The sequence below is a fragment of the Centroberyx gerrardi genome, chromosome 13 (genome assembly GCF_048128805.1).
Source record: "Centroberyx gerrardi isolate f3 chromosome 13, fCenGer3.hap1.cur.20231027, whole genome shotgun sequence".
Lineage (NCBI taxonomy): Eukaryota > Metazoa > Chordata > Actinopteri > Beryciformes > Berycidae > Centroberyx > Centroberyx gerrardi.
In genome coordinates this window covers 9,155,214-9,176,828 of record NC_136009.1, presented here as the reverse complement: position 1 = coordinate 9,176,828, position 21,615 = coordinate 9,155,214, and the positions used below count along the sequence as shown (strand labels likewise).

The window sequence follows — 21,615 nt, the reverse complement described above, 5'->3', positions numbered from 1 at the left end:
AATGGATTGCTCTGTTCCCGGTTCTCTTTCTTTGGCTGACAAAATCACTATAAATAAGCTTTTACTCAAATTCCAGTGATTACATTTACAAATGTATTACCATGTAATATACATAAAGATACATTTACAATAAAATACCTGAATCTGCAAACAGTGAAAATGCAATAAATATCTGTTTTTGTATAATCAAATATCATATTAGTATTTTAACATTGTTAAAAACACATACAGGGATCACATGATTGTGTGAAACAGACAACGAGCCAGCGTTAAACACGGCCCCGTTAAAAGTTGTCACAGACTTAGGATCACTTTAGCCATTTTAAATCCTAATCTTAAACCTCTACAAGGAAAATATTGCAGAATGTAGATCGGTTGCTAGAGGCGACCTAAATCCTCTCAGCTCAACACACTTGGTAGCTATGGTGTGCACATTAGGTCATAAGCTCATTTTTAACACAGTGCTAACCTAGAATACATCACAGGATACACACGCTGTGCCACATACACACCTGCTCACACACTGCGTCAGGGGCTAGGACACTGGTTCAGCACAAGAGGTCGGCGCACTAGGATTAAATATATGTACAATTGAGAGCACCAATGATTCAATATTATATAGCTATGTATGATACAGCTGAATTGTTTCATGATACTGTGTAATATTTTAATCTGTGCTTTTCTCCCTTTATGTGTTCTAGCACACCCATGCCCACACACACACACACACACACACACCTACACTGAAGGACAAACCATGTTGTTGAACTGGACAACAAACTAGATTACACACACGTTGCAAGATTCTACAGCACACACACACATTAGAACACGTTTCTAACATTGTAATCGGAGTATGAGCCCAAACCTTCGGATACTGGTATACATATTTTGTCTAGAGAAGGAACTGTGTGGGACAGAGCAAGTAACAAACTTAAAGTCTCTCTCACTGCTAGGGTCTCTTCTGCTTGGGAAACTATCAGAATGCTGCAGGCAAAGATATACCGAATGGAGAGGACTTCAAATACGTCCTAGCGTTACTCTATCTGCAGCACTGTGAAGGATTCACTTTGTCGGCCTTGGCCCCAGAAATAAAACAGATACGAGATTGTAGTTCGGGCCTCTGGCCACTGGGGCGGCGGAGGGTGAGAGCGCTGCCGTCTACAGGTCATGACCCAGCCTCTCGATCTCGTCGATGAGGAAGTCGATGTCTGACTGGGTGGCTGCGGGGTTGGAGATGACCATGCGGAAGAAGTTGACTTTCTGACCCTGAGGCTGGTAGCCCACCATGGTGGTCCCTGACTCCATCATCATGGCCTTGATCTTTGGCGCCACCTGCGGGAGAAGAGAAGTGACAAATCAGTGTCTTAGGCTCATCAAGGGGACCTGCTGAGAATAACACTCGTGAAAATATCAGCTATTGGTCATTTGAACAAAAAGGGTAAAAATGAAAGCTGATAGGTGGAGAGGTCCTAGATTGATTGATTGATTGACAGGTGTCTCACCCTGTGGAGTTTCTCTCGTCGCTCCTCGCAGTCCGGCATGCCTCTCAGGCTGGGAGGGATGAACCAGAAGCAGACGTTGGTGTGCTGGGGCTGTGGATAGACGATACACACAGTTAATACAGGTGCAGCTCAGGATCGGTTTCCATTTACACCCAAACAAAAGAAAGGGTAGAAAGGTAGAGGCAGAAGAAAGAGAGAGAGAAATAGTGGAACAGTTAGCTAAAATTATAACATGTTCCTATATCTTAGCATAATTTAAATGAACAATTTGTACAATTATCAACTTGTTGTTTAATATAAGTGGGGATGTATTGGAGATGTGTTACACACATGTTTTGTCAGTGTAAGAATGGTTTTATCATGCCTGTAAAGATTATTGAACTGAACTGGACTGATATTGTATGATTGATGATAACACTGATGCAGAGGAGGAAGGGTAGCTCACCACTCCATCGAACACCATCTCATATCCCTCCCTGTTCTTTATCTTGTTGTACAGGTACTGGGACAGGTCCAAGCACTTGTCAATGTGCTGCTCAAACCCTATGGTGCCCTGTAGGGGAAAAGAGAGTGGACTGTGGACTTAGTCATTGGTTTCTGTGTTTGTGTGTGTTAGATACGATTAGATAAAATGAAACTTCAACTATCCCCATGGGGAAATTGGGTTATTGCAGCAGCAAAAGAATAGAATATAGATAAGAATGGAACAAATAGAACCTATTGAAGATAATACAACAAATAATTACAACAGAAAGAACATATTGAAGATAAAGCTGCAGCATCTTCGCCACACTAAAAGACAGCTTGAATTCATACATGTTGACTAATGACAGAATTACAGTTTAGCATGTGTGTGTATGCCTCACTCTCCGTCTCACCTTGGCCTTCCACATGAGCCAGAACTTAAAGATGTCAACGTGTCGGCCACACTGGATGGCCTTGTCCCCCGTGTCGTAGGTGACGTCATACTGTTTGTCTGGCTGGAACAGGTAGCCGGCACACATGGAGTTACAACCTGACAGGATTCCCTGCGGACAAATACAGACATACACTGTTAAAACACTACTGGGAGAGACAGAGAGAGAGAGAGAGAGAAAGAGAGAGAGAGAGAGTATGTGTATGTGTGTGTGTGTGTGTGTGTGTGGTTACCTTCTCTCTGACCAGGATGGCAGAGCACTGTAGAGGCACACCCATCATCTTGTGAGGGTTCCATGTAACAGAGTTGGCCCTACAAAGTTTAATACATGAGTTAAAATGCTTTCCTTTAAATGACAATACAATATAATATCCATCTATGGCTGTGTACCTTTCAACTCCATTAAGCTTATGGCGATGCTTCCTGGACATCAGCAGTCCACCTCCCCATGCTCCCTGAGGAGACAAGAACACACTTTTACAACAGGGTACACACCACAGAAATACACAGGCGAGCACATAGTACTGCTACTACTACTACAACTATAATTACTAGTACTGATGTTACTATCACTACTGCTATTACTACTACTACTACTATTGCAACTACTCACATCGACGTGGAGCCACAAGTTGTACTTCTCACAGATGTCGGCGATCTCGTTGATGGGGTCGAATGCACCGTAGACGGTAGAACCACCTGTGGCATTCACAAACAAGGGCACATAACCCTGCAGAAGCAACACACAGAGGAATTAGAGAAAAAGAAAAATTGGTGAAAGAAAGAAAGAAAGAAAGAAAGAAAGAAAGAAAGAAAGAAAGAAAGAAAGAAAGAAAGAAAGAAAGAAAGAACTGACCTTCTGTTTAGCATCAATGATCTTGGCCTCCAGATCTGCAGGAATGACTCTCCCCCTGAAAGAGAGCAGAGCAGCATAGCATCTTAACATACAGCACATCATACACATGATACAAGCATCACGGCTGAGGCTCCTCTTGTGTTAAGCTAACATACAGTATATTGTCCACAGTCCATTGTGTTGTGGTTTTAAACCTGTAAGAGGTCCAGTACCTCTCATCTGTGCTCAGCAGAATCACGTTCTCAGTGCCGAAGCCCAGAGCAGCTCCCGCCTTCTTTATGGAGTAGTGGCTCTGTAGGAACAGACATTAGGCAAATAATTACTCTGTCAGAAAACTAATACCTAGTTTTATGTGAACTAAGTTTGTGTGAGCTAATTGCTACTTAGGTTGTGGCTTGCTTGTTGTCATGTGGTCAACTGTCCAATTCTTTATAGACATTACAGAACGTAGATGTGATGAAAGTAAAAAGAAATCTATTAAAATGGCCATTGTCTTGATTGGAATAGACCTACTGATTATTACCAGACTTCTTCAATGGCCTCAATCCACAGCCATTGAAGCATAGCGCCTGCTTCATTAGGATATCTGAAATGGAGCGTGTGTGTGTGTGTGCGCTTATGTTCATGCCCCTTGGTCACGTACGTGTTCAGATGTGAACAGCACAAGGCGGGGAGCGGCAGACATGCCCTTGGTCTTGACCTCAGGGAAATACTTGTAGCGAGCGATCATCACACTGTACATGTTAGAGATAGCACCTCCTGTGGAGCAGAGAGACACTGATCAGCACCCTAGCCAGCGGCACATGCAGTATTTAAATAACTAGTGTTGGGCTTGTTACTCAAAAAGTGACATATTACTTATCACTCATTTCTCATTTTACAAATAATATTATTACTTTACTTCCTGGGAGCAGTAATTCATTACACTACTATTTCCTGTTACAACATCACAATTGCCACTTGCATCCTCTCTTATCTTCAAAAATCATCATAACTCGTTTGCTTCTCCTGTGAACGATCAGGGTAACTAAACACTGATGTCCAGTGTTCTTGCCATTCTTTTGCTCGATAAATCAAAGTAAATTCAAATACTGCCACCCAGAGATAGTAAACTCTACTGCCATTTCTCATCTAAGCTGCTTGTGTGTTCCCTTGTCAAGTGAGAGGAAGATTACTAATTCTGGTCTTGACGTTGGTTTTGAAATCAACTTCTCAACAAATCAACAAGTCTGATATTTAGAGTGGCTGATAACCAAAGTAACAACCTTTTGATTGGTAGTTGTAATATTATTACTGAAATTGGAATAGTAATTCATTACACGTCTTGTTTCTGGGGAAAAGTAATTATATCACCGTTACCATCCAACACAGGACACTCACTTATATGTGGATACTATTGTTTATACACTGACCTGGTGAAAACAGGCCGTCCCCCTCTCCACCAGGCCAGCCAATCATCTCTCTCATTTTCTTCAGAGTCAGCTGCTCCATCAACACAAACACTGGGGCGATCTCATAGGTGAACCTGTCAATCAGATGTCCGGTTTAGAAATACAGCGCAGACACGTCATTCAACATCCATCCACGCATTTTAACAGTTAAGTCATCAACAGCTGCTTTGTGAACATGGTAAAAGAAGGCTTGATTTCTATGTACATGCACGCAAACTTGCACACTGACAAACAAGCTCAGATACAGACACACCAATACACACACACACACACACACACCACACCACAGGCTAGCACGTTGGTTTTTCATTAGCCTTGTTATAATTCCATCCACAGAGCACAAACTGGAGCTTGTGCTGACTGAGCTAATTAAAAATTGCCTGATAGGAGTCAGCCAGCAAACATTCATATTCAAATCCCTTCTAACATCAGTCAGTGGTTTAATTAAAGCACACAAAGCTCTGATGGCTATCTGTCAATCCTGCCAATCTCAGTGGCGAGTTTGAATAGGACTGATTTGACGGCTGAGAGAAAGTGAATGTGTGTATTCGTATGTGTGTGTATGTGTGTGTGTGTGTGTGTGTGTGAGAGAGAGAGAGAGAGAGAGAAGGGGAGGGAGAGAGAGAGAGAGAGAGAGAGAGAGAGAGAGAGAACATGTTTGAAAGAGATAACAGCTTCTTTTAGCCCCAAAATTCAGAAAATGAGGAGGCAGGGACTGTGATTATTAATTTCATTCTTTCATTAGAAGACAAAAAGTAATCTATGTAATACCAGAAGAATTATTGTGGGGATGATGCTCAGAATACAGTAACAAAACTGCTAGCCATGTGTCCGACCCCTCCGGCATCTAACAACAGATCAAATGACATGGCAGTTCCATGGAGGACATAAGAGCACAACTCCTGGAGAAGCTAAACTCGGTTAAATGTGTCACAGCTAAGCCAACTCTTATTGTGAGGCCTGACCCTCTTCTCTCTTTGCTAACTGCCAAGCCATCTCACCCCCTCCCACACACACACACACCCTTAGGACTGATCCCTGCACACCCTGTGTCTAATAAGGCCAGTTACACAACACTCCCCGGCTCCCACCACCACTACCGTCTAAAACAACAATAATGTTCTCTCCTCTCTTTTTTCCCTTCTTGCATTACTCTCTGTTCCCTCCATAAGTAGGTCTCTAAACAAGGATGGAAGCATTACTTAGGTTGGGTGAAGCAAATAGGGTAGAAAGGAGGAGAGACGCCAATTAAAAGGCTGGGAGGAGAGCGAGCTGTAAGGAGAAGATGCACTGAAGGAAACTGTGACAGGGGACAACAAAGGAAGAGGAGGGGATGATATGGAAGCAAAATGAGGAAAGGATAGAGAAGAAAAACAGCACATTATGGCTAAAAGAAGTGGCAGAAAATAGGGGGAGAGAAGAGAGGGGAAGCCATGGTCGATTACTTAGCATAGAAATGGAAGAAGAAACAGAGGGAGGGAGAAAAGGAGGAGAGAGAGACATTTTTCTTGTGTAATTATTCTTGCTGACGACCTACCCCAGGGATGGATTTGATTGGAACATTAGCTTCCAGTCAATACACCAAGCCCAGAGTATGACTGATGGTCTGTGGCTATGACTGGGATGTGAACAGCCACAACAAAGGATAAAATGCCCAAAAAAGACAGGATGTGTCATTTTGCAGCCTCTCGCTTTCCTGATTTCAGAAATAAGGTGCACATTGCTACATTGGAAATAAGGTTTACAAAATGGCACACACAAGAATCAAATATCCTGGGTCTTTCCGTTGGATTTAAAAAAAAAAAAAAAAAGCACAACCACAGCATATGATGGACAAAACCTGTGCACCTTTTTAAAATTCTCCTTTCCTCTGTGAGTCATTTCACGCTGTAATGACAATAATGGAGATCATTATCACAATCAGAGCCAATCATTGGTCTTTTCAGGGTGAAAATTACCCCTCAGTCACCTGCCTGTCTCCAGGGACGGCCCCTAAATGCCCTTATTATCGTCATCAAGGGCACTCAGCGTGTGTGTGTGTGTGTGTGTGTGTGTGCACGTATGTGTGTGTGTGTGCCTCTATGTGACTAACCCTATGACCCCCACCCCCACCCCCCTCTCAGCCCCTCAAAGGACCACTGAGTCAGTCTGTATCCATAGGGACAATGGAGCTGGAATGAGGGCTCCGCAGGGAGCCGCAGCAGCCAGTTTCCACAGTGTGACAGGGTTTTCTGTGCAGCCGTAGGACATTGTGTGTCAGTGTGGGGCCCAGCTGGCCTATCTGCTAAGACCAGCTCACAATGAGCCTGCAGTCAATGGGCTGGAAACCCTAGCTGCTGTATCTGGGACAGCCAGGGCTGGTGTGTGTGGGGAATGGTGTGTGCATGTGTGTGTGTGTGTGTGCAAGTGTGCTTATGAAAATGTACACGTGCACGTGCCTGTGGGCGAGTGCGTGCATTCAATGGCCCTGTCTCTTCGGGCACGCTTCCAACCCAGGAGATGAGATGGGAAAGTTTCTCATAAGGGGGGTGGTTTCCTAAGCTAATGTTTAAGAAATGGGTAAATTAAGTGTCTCAATTTATACATGTTCCTCTGGCTTAGGTTTTATATCGCTACACTGATCTTTTCCTTAGGAGCCAGTCTCTGAAGAGAGATTCCAGCACACAGACTACAATAGCTAGAGAATATTGAATGCTCAATTTGTGTATATGGAGTGGAGTATATAGTCTACCGTCCACGGTATATCTTGTGCTGTGTCTTGGCACCACATATGAAGTCCTGTTGTCTTTAAACCTTATATGTCAGTATGTACTATGAAACTCTGTAAATTGTCTGTATGTCACTGCATCAATGTCACCCAGGCAAACTCCTGCACATGTATTGTGCTTGGCAATTTAAGTGACTCTGATTCTGGAATCTGTTTTCAATCACTGTTGTAATTCTGACTATTTTCCTTCTCACTGTCTGTGGCTCAATGACCTCTGTTATCTTCTTTTGTCATGTCTTGATTCCTCTCTCACACACATAAGAGTGATGTACATTTTCTCTGTTGGAACCTTGAAGCCAGATATGAAACTATGATCTGTGACTGCAACTGTCATAATATAATATATATATAATATAATATGTAAGCCTGTGACTATTGTAGTTTTCCACGTAGCATCTCTCAGAGTGCAAGACTCAATCCTGAAATTTGAGAAACTCACATTTACTGTAATGACCAAATCCACTGAAAACGGTAGATTTATCCCTCCACTGCAGAATCAATTTAGACAATTGCAAATGTCAAGCTGGTTTACTTGCAGCAAAAGAGTGTGTGTCTATATGTTTATGTCTATGTGTTTGTGTGTGCATGTGTGTGTACTGTGTGTGCCCATCTTTTCAGTTTGTTCCTATACAAGTATAAGCACATTCCTTGTTCTATTCCAGTGATCGCATCACAGAGTTATAGCTTATTTCCAGCATGAGTGTGAGTGTGTGTATCTGTGTTGAGCGTGTGTGATGTTGATGTGGTTCATGCCCTCTATCAGACTGGACCACCATGTAACTGTGACCTAAGATCAATATACAATCTAACCACCCCTGGGGCTAGAGCTGGGCAGCCTCCGATATACAGTATAGTGGCAGCCTACAGTTGGTCAATACACAGTTGCTACAGGACAAACACAAACACTTTACATAACTGCCCTCAGAAGCCATTTTGACCCATTATATAGCGAGCTAAGGAGCAGCACTTCCGTTATGCCTTTATGATTTAATGATTTGAAGCTATTTCCAGTGGCCTGCAAACAGAAAATCTCAATACTGTCCTGTCATGACATATAGAGGTATTTCCGTCAAATAATTGTGTCATGCACAAGCATGCAAGCAAAGAGAACAGCATATGACTCACATGTTGGTGTTTGCTGTGGAAGTGAGCCACTCTCCGGCCAGACCAATGATGTCCAGACCAGTAGACAGCTGGTTAAAGAAGCGTGGGTGACCTGAGAGAGAAACAAAGATAGACACAGGCTGTCTTAATGGCTTCCTTTTTGGAGAGAGCTTCACCATGTCAATGAAGCAATCCTGCTTTATATAAAGAAGAATGAATAAGAAGGAAGGCCACTAGTATCTCTGCCTTGCCAGCAGGAAGCTTTATAAAGGCTCATAATGACTGCACTGCCCTGCAGGCTAAAGCTGGCTGCCTACTTCTGATAAAAACAAACGAACCAAAAAACAAACAAAAAAAACCCCAAAACGTATTATGAATACCCAAATGCAATAGTTCTTCCTCTCAGTTTTCAATCATATTTGATTTTGTATTCCCTTGATCAAGCATGAGGCTTACAGGTATAATATAAGCGATTTGACATAGCATTGTTCAGTCTACCATAGTTACACTGCTAACAAGACTATATGACAGCCATTTAGACTGTAAGGTACATGCACACACAGCCACCGTCAATAGGCCTAGAGCCTAAATGTGAGATAGATTAGAGCAGCATGTGGTATTAGATGGCTCCTATAATAAATAATGCACTGGCTTTTTTTTAATGAAAAATCCTAGAAATATCAAATATACAAAACAAATGTAATTTTGTGATTATATGAAACTAACAAACTAATAATGGTACTGAACAGCGGGAGGAACGCAACAAAGCAGCGATGTCCCTCGATGCGCTTTCTGCTTCAGCACCGCGGACAGCTCCTCCGCTCCACTTCAAAACATGACAAAGGCGTCGCCTATAAATTCTGCGACAAAACTGTTTTGGAAAGCACACAGGCCTTGTCTCCAAATGACAAGTGATGTGGAGTTGTAGACACAGGACCCTGCATGATATATAAAACCCGAGGGACAGTTTGAGCGTTGTCGTTTTTAACAGCTTGAAACAGCCCATGTTAGGATCCCCTCAGGCGACACTTGCTTTAATAAGTCGAGGGGAAGGAAAAGGAGGATGTCAACTGAATTACCAGGGGGACAATAAATAAGGCAGTCATCGGAATAGGCTGCACACTGTCTGGCAAACAGCTTCTGCTTAAATGGTTTGGCTCAGTTCTGTAGGCTGAACAGAGCACAGAAAAACTGTAAAAGTGTTAAAATCGACTCATAAATTTGTAGGATATTATACAAATATTACAGTAAAATGACAAGCCCTTATAGGAATACTAAAGTGATACCAGATATAAATACCGTAAAGTATAAGAAGGTCACTATAAAGTCACTATCGAGTAGGCCTACTATAGGAATATTATAGGAATAACGATGAAAGGACGCATAAACCAAAGCTACGCGTTCAACTATACAAAATACCGTTTCTTTGTTGATGGACGATATTTGTCTGGTGTGGGTTGGACTTAAAGAGTAATAGGTTATTTTTTTTGTCCTGTTGCTATTTAGAATAACCATTTCTAATTAAAAGCAGGATAATTTTGAATGATTCAAAAGACTCTTGATGTAGTAGGCTTTTTAATTACATCCCCATATCATGCTTAGTGACCGTGGAACGAGCCCGTTTTGTTTTTCAGAGTTTACTGCTCTTATGTTTAATTTCAAGGTGTCCTGGCCTACCTGTCCGGACGCCGTACTTGAGCGTGTCTCTGCAGTCTACCAGGATCTGCTCCAGTGACTCGGGCTGGTCGGACAGCTCCAGGTTGAAGCCCTCCATGCCCTCCAGAAGCTGGTGGGGGTGGTGGAAGTCCAGCACCTTGGTGGAGCGGTCAAAGGTCTTCTTGACATAGTTAGTGAGGATGTCAACCACCTCCAGCAAAAACTGTATGGTAGGCTCCTCTCCGTTTTTGGCTGGGAGTAAGTCTAGGAGGTGAAGGAGAAAGGTCATGCGAATTAAGATTGGAAAATAAATAGAAATATTGGGCCTATAGGCTGTATACTGTAGGCCACCCTCTCTCCAGGTGAGTACCAGCCTGTGAACATGCTTAATGCACTGTTAATCATGGGCGTCATTTGGGTATGGAAAGATACAGGCACTTGCCATACCTTAGCCGAAAGTGAGTCCAAATTTGATCTTGTGGTTTTTATCATTACAATGGAAAGCAAAATTCAAGCAAGCAAAATCCCCAGAAATAATTGGAAGCCATATTAAAAAATCACATCAGGGGAGCATTCAGGACCAATGTGCGTTTAGTGACCTATTTCTAATAAATTGTCATATTGATCAAATAATAATATCTTGTCAGTCATCAGTCGTTGCTCCACTTATGGACAGACGTTTTGTCAATATTTCGCGCGTTTTTGGCATTTAGATGCAGTGACCGTGCCATGCCTTCAGGTTTGACGTCAGTGAATTAACGACTAATAGTGTTGGGTGGCAAGGCGTTACAGAAATAGCATTAGGCCTACTTTCACACTAACGAGTAGTGTAACGAATTACTATTCCAATTTCAGTAAAATTGTTAGCCCTCTTTTGTTATCACTACATCATACCCCCATCATTTTTCTTCATAATTCGCTATAGCTAGCTGTTAGCCATCGCCTTCTCACACTAAACTAGCTTAAGTTAGATGAGAAAATTGAGTTTCTTCGGATGGAAGTATAACGTTACTCACATTACGTTGATTTTATCGAGGAAAAAATAACAGGAACAGGGTAACAAGATAATAAGATATCAAGAACATTGGACATTAACGCTGTTTGGTTTATCTAGCCATTTAAAGGAGAGATATAACTGCCTTATCTACAGAAAGAGGACGCCAACCGTCTCTGAAAACTGAAAAATAACGGGCCTAGTGTGACGTATTACAGCTGTCAGTGAGTAATAAAATAGCCTAATCATTTTACTTTTGAAACAAGTAGGCTAATGAGTTATACATTATTTTTTTTAAGTAACGAGCCAAACACTTAAACGAACGTGTCTGCTCCTCACCTCTGGCGAACAGGTTGGAGAAGTCGGTCTCGGTGCGGCGGAAGCGCGCGTCCCTGTCACTGTTGTCGCACGAGAGCAGGTTCTTCTGGCCCGCGAGCCTGCCCTTCTCCTCCAGGCTGTTGTTCTTCTGCAGGAACCCTAGCGTGTTACACGGAGGAGGACAGCAGTTATCACCCAGCATCTCCATCCTTCACTAAAATAAAAAGGAATTGAGTGGGACCAAAAAAAAAAAAAGCTTTAAAAATCCCCCTTGTTCAGTGTTTGTATAAATAAAACCAGAGTTTGTAAAAAAAAAAAAAAAAATGTCTGTAATCTCAGGTCAGTTGCAAACACACTGCTGCTTTGATCTGTACACAGTTCTCCAATGGAGTTCTGATGGAGGTCTAACCTGGATGGATGGACCACCAGTCTATGGGTGAGAGTGATCTGTCGTGTGTGTGTGTGTGTGTGTGTGTGTGTGTGCGTGTGTGTGTAGGTGTGTGTGTGTGTGTGTGTGTGTGTGCGTGTGTGTGTGTGTGTGTGTGTGTGTGACAGAGATAAGAGAGAGAGATGCCATGGTAGCTACACCCCGCCCCACCCTGTGACATCAGAGCCAAACCCAGTCAGTCATGTAGGGAAACACCCAGTCCCTCCTGTCCAGACCGTCCAGACAGACTGAGCGGCTGAGCGGACAGGATATAGCCAGCGGTGCGGACCCATACAGCCAATAAACACACACCCTATAAAGAGGGATTAATGAAGGATGCAGACACTCATGAGCTCTAAAACAGTCCGACTCTCCAACACCTATGTGTCTTCAATTCGATGGTTTATCAATTTTCTGTGAAGGCCCCCTATCTGTAGAATATGGGTATTTAGTCCGCCAAACATATATGATATTAACATTTAAAGAGTTATAGATGTTCTCTATAAATCCCAAATGACTAATTCAACATCAAGATTTGAGACCCTCTATCTGCCCCAGCCTCAATAAAGAAATATTTTAAGGCCTATTAGAATATTGTTTAGGCGAATCAAAATCTGCTTAAATTAACTGTTTGTATCTGCAGAATATATAAGACTCATATAATTCATAGTCTTAATTTATCTCTTCCAAAAGAAATAGTGTCCTGTTTGGATGTATCATATCTACATGGCCTCCATTTGCCTCCGCATAACTGCAAAAAAAAAAAAAGATTACCCTTACAATTTGATTTCTGAGACTAATTCACATTATGGAATCACTGACAGAAACGAATTCCTTAAAACCATGGAGAAAAATAACCATAGGCTACTTTATACTGCAATTAGCCTACCCTGCCACGTCACATCCGTCTTACGTCTCCACTCTCAAGGCATTAGTGAGAATGCCAGTCAATTTAGAGGCCACACTAATTGGCATTAAAATCAGAAATCCATGACTGGAATAATAATTGAATGGGAAAATGAAAATACTTCTTTGTGTGCGGGCTTTTTTTTAAAAGGACTCCCTTGGCACTGTAAGCCTATATAACCTAATTTCCAGTCTTGTCTTGTGGATTTTTCTGCTGGTGGTGAAATGGGAGGGACATGGGGGGTGAGGGGCGGTCGGGGAGGGGGCGATCCGGTTCTCTCCTCATCAGACCTACGGGCTAATCTCCACTGACCTTTGGAAGATGGAAACGCACAGTGACAGTCATGGATGGCCCTGCTCTAATAGCCTTTATCATTGCTTATATCATAAGGCCTCCAAAACCGATACATTTATTTGAAAAAATGTATTATTCCCCCACTGAAAATAGATCTACAACGATGAATGAATATCAGGAGAATATGACACATATCAAAATGCCTAGAGGAATATTATAGGAATGTTAGCCTATGCCATAGGCGCCAATTAGATAAGGTCCCTTTAAACCAAATAGCCTACGACAGGGTCTCTATTGGCATGGGCCTATTATAGGAAAATTACAATGATTTTTTCCTCAGGTCCTGCCTTAATTGCCTTTATCATTGCCTATATCACAAGGCCTCAAAACCAATACTTTTATTTTGAAAAAAATATATGCATGTTTGGAGGATCTACCTATATGTGGAAACGATTTATGGGCTCCAAAAAAAAAAACTTACCACAAATCTTCATCCCCAGTTTCCGTGTGCATCCGTGCATCCACGCATGATCGTAGGCTAAAACAGTAGAATGAATGTTTGAATTTCTCATCGGTAGGCCGCTGAAACAACGTGGACGGGCGGAGAATGGATAAAGCTGCACAGTGAGCACAGTGGAGGCGTGATGCGATGCGGACGGCTCTTGGCCGGGTGTGTGCTTCTCATACAGGGATGTAGCTAGTGGAGGGTGAACCCGCCTAAACTCAGGTTACCCGCCTTTGTATTTGGGTGTTTTTATTTATTATCCCTCACAGTGAGTAGAATCAAAGCATTGGGAAAAAGGACAATGCATTTCCAAATAATTTCATTTATACCGGTGGTCGTTTGCTTTATGATGACCGACCGGAGGCCATATAGTTTACCTACCTTTTTATTTACCGCTACATCACTGATCATATAAGAGGATGAGTCTTATAACCGGTCCGATTTAAGTTCAATCAATAGGGACCAACAGTGGCCCGCACGGCAAATCCATGCTGGCACACACACACACACACACCCGGCCAAGGGGCGGACTGGAATTAACACCCGTGAAATGAGCTCACGGAGGAGGGCAGAAATTAATTGAGTGAAACACAGTATGTGACTGGAGCGGGCTGGCAATGTCTGCGGCCGGGAAGTCTATAGCAGGCTTGATGCAGAAACTTATAGTAGGCATATAGTGCGTCTCTCTCTCTCTCTCTCTTTCTCTCTCTCTCTCTCTCTCTCTCTCTCTCTCTCGCAGCGCACATGCACGCGCACACACACCCGCAAACCGGAGTTGGACATGCATGAGCAGAAATGGAGTAGAAACCATAGAGAATAAATGCAAAGCCCACATCACAAAAGCCACAGCGAGGCAACACACCTGATGGAAAATGTAAAAAAAAAAAAAAAAAAAAAAAAAACAGCAACCAACTATTTAAATTTGCTAAAGCAATTTCAGGCTGAGAGAAACTTGAGAACAGCTCGGGGTGTCGCTCAGCGCTTGAGGCTAGCATATAGACAGCACACACACACAAACACACACACAGACACACACACACACACACACACACACACACACACACACACACACACACACACACACCACAAGCCGCCAGGCATGAGATGGAGCGTGGCAGAGAGATAATGGCAACATCCAGCAGCAGTACGAGCAAGTCAGACAAAACAAACATCTTCTTTTTAATGGGCTTTTGCCGAAACAAATTCACACGCGAAATAAGTCTGAGAAATAAAATGTAAGATATTTATTGACACCCAAGGCCTACAAATAAAACATTAAAATTGATACAAAAATATTAGGATTTGATAGAGAGGGGAAATGTGATATTGAGTTGTGCACCGGTTTCCCCCCTCGAACCGTTTCTCCTTTAGCATTTGGCTGTGAAAATTACGAGCAGCCTACCGCCTTCATGTATTCAGAGCTTACAGCAATTATCTGCTATTTCCCTGCGTTATTGTGCAGATGGCTGCTCAAGTGCCTATAATGGAAAAGATTTTTAGATGCGACAATTAAGGCTTAAAATAATCCATTAACCTATCCAGCCACTTCATATCTTTAAACTAAAAAAATATCAGCAAAATATTTCACCAAGAGCAACGAATCTAATACTATACAGCCATGAGGGCCTAGTGTAGGGCACATTCTAGAAAACTAGATCGCTAAATAAGGTCAAGTATGACAGCAATAAAAGGTCAAAAATGTCATTATGCAAAATGGAAATGGGCTATTTGCAAATAACGTTACAATCATTCGAAAAAATCACGATTAAATCCAGAATAACATTGGATTGATGCAAGAACATTAGGATTTGGTTGGGAGAGAAAATACTATATTCGAGCCGAGCGCTCATCACAATATGGCTTAACATCGCCAATATTTTCCCTTTTCTATCAAAAAATGCATATCTATTCTAAAGGATTTTTTATTATCAATAGCCTGCTCTTGGATCCCCGTGCAGCCCGTGCGGAGCCTGAACGGCGCATTATTTCAGCGCCAGGTCCGCTCCTCGGTGCGCACTGCTGATCCGCTACAGACAGCGGCAGGCAGCCGTGATAGCTCTGTTTTTAACCGGAATGATTAACGACGGAGCCCACACAGCAAATGGCCCGGGTGAGACTCGCTTTTATCAGACAGAGGAGGGGAGAATTCAGCCGGAGAGAGAGAGAGAGAGAGAGAGAAAGAGAGAGAGAGAGCAGGGTGCTGTACTGAACAGGGAGGCTGCCCAAAGGGAGGACCGGGTTCAAGCCCCCGTGATCAAGCATCCGCCCTGCTGAAGTGTCCTTGAGCAAGACTCCGAGTCGCTGCCAGCTCCAGGACTGCTGCTCTGGATCTGAACTTCTGGATTCATTGGAGGGGGACAACCGAAAAGAGAATTTCCCTACGGGGATCAATACGGTATCACATCCTTATTAAAAGGGGAGGAGTGTGTGCACCTACTTGTGGACGGAGGTCTTAAATTGGCGGAGTTGGGGTCCTGGTCCCCGCCGGTGGCTGTCGGTTCAGACGTGGCCATCAGTCCTCTGTTATCCCTATAGCCGCTCCGGGACTATCTGATCTTCGACGAAGAAATAACTTAGGCTATAACTGCAAACAAAATAGCCCAGGGTTAAGGGGAGGTAGAATATCTTATCCAGTAGCCTATCAATTTCGATTTCCACAGAAAGAAATATACATTTGGAATTAATCTGGTCGGTTTAATTGATCGGTATAGGTATGATGAGACCAAACGAAAATGATTTCACCCACTGCCACCAAGAACGATTTATTCCCGAAGGACATGGGGTGGACAAATCGTGCCAGTGCGGGATGAATCAGTGGCCGCGCAATTTGGAGCGATTTGTCGCACACGCGCACGCACGGACCTGAAGGCGCATCAGGAGAAATACTTTTGAAGATAACCTTCAATATCTCTTGCATTCAATTATCCCACTAAAGACTGTCGGATCTATAAATAGGCTATCTGATAGATGTTGATGTCCGGAGCCAATTTAAACGAACGACAAAAAAAAAGTTTGTAGCAGTGATCTGGATCTAAATAGATTTCCCAGTTAAGTTTTTATGGCTCGTTAGAGCAAAATTATCCCTTTTCCTCAGACATCAGTCTTCAGCAGAGCGGCACCAGACCGTTAAGTATCCAGGGACTCCGTGTCTGTGATAGTCTCCGCACAAAAGCAGTTGATATTTCTGAAGAAAAAATGAATTTACCACGCTGTAATTAGGATCGGATATCAGAGAAAATAAATAACTAAACGATGGAATATCTTGATAAATTGATAGATTATTTGAACAAGATTTATTTGCTTCAAAATATTGATAAGATGCAACTAATGCCCAAATCAATTCAACAATTTATTGACTCAGCAATCGACATTTCAATTAAGTTGAGCTTTGAACAAGCATATTCCATAGCATCATCACTCAATGTCATTGTGGCATGAGAAACAGACCAACCTGCTAATGAATTCGTTTTGTCACTCATCTGGGACTAATTACTTTTAAACGACACGACGAATTATAACAGATTTTGTTTATCTTGTTTATATTATTTTTTCCCCAAAACATTTTGCAAACTTGGTATTCATGCGTCCAACGTTAAAATGTATGAATCTATGCATGTATGCATTTTGCCTTTGAACAATCACCTCTCTATTAAAAACCTATCAATATATGCGCTGAATATGAAGGGCGCTGCTGAAATGATAGGAGCAGAAGGAGGCATCTTACCGGCGAACAGGCGCACAGGTTGTCGCGTCCAGACAAACTAGAACTATATTCTATAATATCCAGTCAAGGCACGACGAGAAACAGTCCAGCGGCACCGACAGCGGAATACCAATAGAGCGCACCGACAAAAATCCCATCCAGCGGCGCAGCAAGTGACCCTTTCTCCCTCAGGAATAATTTTTGTGATTCTTTATTTATATCTCAGGCTTCACGCGCCCATTTATACGCCTTGGTCTTTTCACGCAGGCATGAGTCACAGCCTTGCCTCCCTCTGACGACTAATGAAGCTTCCCTGAGTGCTACTGACAAGCCACGGTCCACTTTAAGTAGCCTAAAAAACGCAAAAGGAAAAACACCACTGACGTATGCAACCCACCCCTCCGTGTCTTGTCTCCAGGTGTGGGTGTCACAGGATGGAGGATGGAGACCCGAGGGTGTAACGTGGTCACATAAATTGACCTTGAGATGACAAACAAAGACGAGCACGGTGGCTTTATATGGGTTTTACACCCAGAATATCTAGATCACATGTTTGTCTTGAGGTCATACATGGCATGGATTGTTTCACTTGTTTCAGGCTGTTTCAGGTGCTTTTCATGGCATCTACATAATGCTACTAGCAAACCATCCATCCATCCAAGTATGTCACTTAATATTCACCTTCATGACATGAAAACACACAGGCAGCATGCATCATAATTACTTTAAAGATCATGATGACCCTGCACCCCTTTTTATAACCTTAACATGGGCAATAACACTGAGGCATCACATTCCAGCCTGGCGGGCGTTTAGAGGATCCTTCCCTCCTCTCTGTCATCCTCTCATGCTTGTGTCTTGGTCGGCTGAATGGACAGAGGCCAGCCATTATGTTCACTCAGCCACTGCAAATTATACAGCCTTTTATCAGATGGCGCTCCGACTTTCTCTCTTCGCCATCCACGCGTAGAGACGAACCATAAAGATAAACTCCACGGTGTGATGATAACTCAAAATATCATATTGCCTGATAGCATTCCACTAGCTGTCTCTGTGTGTGTGTGTGTGTGTGTGTGTCTGAACTCATGTGATGCATAAACCAAAACCTTAAAGGGATGATACAGTGTGCACATGAAGCAGATTTCTATCATATTTTTTGCTCAGCGTAAAAAATGCTTCACTCCCTACACACACATTTTTGCTTTCTCATCCACTGTCCTCAATAAAACGCCTATTTATGTCTCCAAAGTGCCGTGGAATGTGTCTGTTTTAATAACCTTTGTAGCTTTTTGTTTGCAGGGATCAAAGGCGTCAGCTGTGTAAGGAATAAATACTTTATTTACAGGTGAAACAGAGAGGAACAAAGACACACATGTTGCAAAATCTACAAAATACACCCATGTTTCAAGACTTTTTTTGTGCAAACCCAATAAATTTAGGGAAGAAGGTTAGAAGGTGGACACGGCTTGTGCCTGTTCCCTCGCTTCTCTGCTTCTTCGTCTTCATCCTCTGATGATGATGAAGAGGAGGAGGAGGAGGAGGAGGAAGAGGAAGAGGAGCGGCTTGACTCTTCATCGCTCCCAGAGTCATCAGAGTCATTTTCATGACCTGAGTCAGAGTCGGAGCCATCATCATCATCATCATTTTCATCATCCTCGTTACTCTGCTCCTCCTCTTGCTCTACTGGAAGAACGCAAGGTTAAAAGTGTGTGTGTGTTTGTGTGTGTGTGTGTGTGTCACTCTCACCTTCCAGCAGCTTCTCCTGGATCAGCGGGAGGAACTGCCGGGCCTCAGGATTCTCTGGTTCATAGATGAGAACTGGAACGGGGAGAGAAGAGGCGTCTGCTGACTGACTTCACCAACGGCTGATTTATTGACTGACGGACACACAGGTGATGGATGCAGAACACATACTCATCTGACACAGTTTGCTGGCCAGCTGAAAGTCTCTGTCCATCACCGCTCTGAGGAACTGAAACCATACATCCTCACTTGAGTTTCAATCACTCCCAATCAAGTGTATTCAAGTTGACTGAAACTAAAAGTATGACTAAAATTAAGCATGAAAAGAGAAATCAGTAAAAACCACATCTACTAACATTATACAATGATACATACTGAAACTTCTAAGGTAATAGGTGTATTTGTGCCTTCCTTTTTTAAAACTGGACACATGAATAGTCACTCAGGACTTATTCTCCTTATCCACAACAGTCATAATGTTCTAATTTGAACTGAACCTACGTGAAATAAAAGGTGAAATAAAAAAATTCTATAAAACTAAAGAAAAACTAGCAGATCTCGACTGAAAAACAACTGAAACTGAACTCTAATTTGAAAATACAACCAAAATAAAAACTCTTATATCCCTGCTGTTAACATCAGGCACTTCTACCTCGGCCATCAGCTCCAGTGGAGCGCCAGGTCCTTCATCCTCAGCATCCTCTTCCTCAGTCTGCTCTTCCTCCCCATGTGGCTCAGGCAGGGGGAAGGGCTCGACTGGTGGGGGAGCACGTGTCTTTCCTCCTGGCAATAATCATCATCAGCATCATCATCATTATTTTCAACACAACCTGTCTTCCCCATTGCAGCCATTCATCGCTATCATTAATATGCATTTAAAGCAATATTCCACTACTTCCCATTCAAATGAATGGGAATTAAAAATCCCAACGCTACAAACTCGTCCAGCTGCATCCAATCTTGGTGATTAGTTTATATTCTGGTTTTCATGACGGTCAAGTGTCAAATAACCCCCATGTTAAAACTACGTGGAATATTGCTTTATGTCTTGGTGCTCTTGAGTTTCCTCTACACCAACCTACCTGTCACTGCTGAGTCTGAAGGCTGTGGCTTCCTTGGATCTTTCATTTTCAGAGCTTCAGCAGATACTGATGCAGCTGGCCCAGCTTGTTCTGCAACCCTGAAATCATGATTACATTTACAAGACTGGATATGAGGGATATTTCATTGCTCATATCACCCATTATGCAAACTCTGAGTACAGACCCTGGAGTGATGCTGATGGATTCCTCTGGCGCAGGCTCTATGGGAGAAGTACAGGCAGATATGAAAATGTAGTCCCAGTAAAGAGCATCTCCAGATAATAAAACAGATCTAATGCAAACAATGTCATGCTTAAAGGGTAAATCTACTTTCAGATAGTCTTACACTGTCAGATATTATACATTTGTCATGTTCAATGCATTCCAGCAGTTATTTTGCAAAGAAGTTGAACCTTTTCCTCAACCTGCCTCGTCTACTTCTGTTAGTGATTTTCTACATTTCCCAGAATGCCTTTTGATGAGAATGATGAGTGTGGACTTTAAATATGTAGGGGCAACCCCATTTCCGAAGACCAAGACGAAACGCAGCCACATTCCTATATATATTAATAATTGTCTAATGCTTTCAGTGTAAGGTTTTCAAGCTTTGCTCTCTTAATACTGACCCTGTTTGTTGGCTATTACTGTGGGGTAATAAGTCAAAGACAGACTCTGCCCAGGTCAGTGAAAGACCAGCCCCTTAACTTGTGAAGTGACTCAGCTTGTTTGAAGCAGTTGGTAAATAATTTGTGATTGACAGAAAGTAGTCTAAATAGGAGGCACTAAAACTTAATTCAGCGAAGTGTTCAGTGCAAAGCAGATTGACAATCATCACTCATCTGTGATTCTTTGTTTCTCCTTTTTCTTATTCTTTCCTGGTTTTCATTGTAGATAGACGCAAGCCAGGAACCCTTTTGTTCTACTAGACTGTAGACTAGAAGTTATCTGTCAACCAGTAGGGATAGCAGTCAAAATAACCACCCTGTGGTACTTTGCATCTGTCCGGTACGTGGGAACCAAACCCCTCTAGCTGTAATCAATGGTCATCCAAACGCAGTGTAGTCCTGTGCGTCTTTGCATATTTTGTTGTGTGCTATCAGTCCTGGTGAGGCAGCTAAGTTATCAAACCCCTTTAAATAAGCTCTGTCCCCGAGTTGCTGTGCGGTTTAACCTAACCACCCTTGGTTCAATCAGTGTAGTGCTCTCTATACTCATCCAGCCACCAACATGTCAACTGAGCCCAGCCCATCTACCCACTGGGATGACCTGGAGGCCTGGCTGAGCATCATGACAGCTGACACCGCACCCAACTACGCTGGAACCCTCAGGACCCAGAGACCAGATCAGCTTGATGACAACATCAAAGAACTCATGGCAAACACCCCCA

At 42.8% G+C, this 21,615-nt stretch overlaps 2 protein-coding genes across 2 annotated transcripts; both read right to left on the bottom strand.

The window, feature by feature from the left end:
- Positions 1–1,161: 1,161 nt before the first annotated feature.
- Positions 1,162–17,478, bottom strand: LOC139926771 (glutamate decarboxylase 1-like). The gene is made up of 17 exons (XM_071918579.2): positions 17,425–17,478; positions 16,138–16,284; positions 13,677–13,733; positions 11,589–11,726; positions 10,277–10,519; positions 8,621–8,711; positions 4,690–4,802; positions 3,921–4,036; positions 3,490–3,569; positions 3,278–3,332; positions 3,035–3,151; positions 2,812–2,876; positions 2,655–2,733; positions 2,384–2,533; positions 1,951–2,058; positions 1,506–1,595; positions 1,162–1,335 (listed from the first exon to the last, which is right to left on the bottom strand). Exons 2-17 carry the CDS (start codon positions 16,211–16,213, stop codon positions 1,162–1,164), a joined length of 1,752 nt encoding a protein of 583 aa, XP_071774680.1. The 5' UTR covers positions 16,214–16,284; positions 17,425–17,478.
- A 245-nt stretch (positions 17,479–17,723) lies between these two features.
- On the bottom strand, positions 17,724–20,279 carry erich2 (glutamate-rich 2). Its single transcript, XM_071918634.1, has 6 exons — positions 20,229–20,279; positions 19,799–19,929; positions 19,318–19,375; positions 19,150–19,221; positions 19,012–19,083; positions 17,724–17,755 (listed from the first exon to the last, which is right to left on the bottom strand). The coding sequence occupies exons 1-6, from the start codon at positions 20,272–20,274 to the stop codon at positions 17,724–17,726; spliced, it is 411 nt and encodes a 136-aa protein (XP_071774735.1). The 5' UTR covers positions 20,275–20,279.
- Between the last annotated feature and the right edge of the window lie 1,336 nt (positions 20,280–21,615).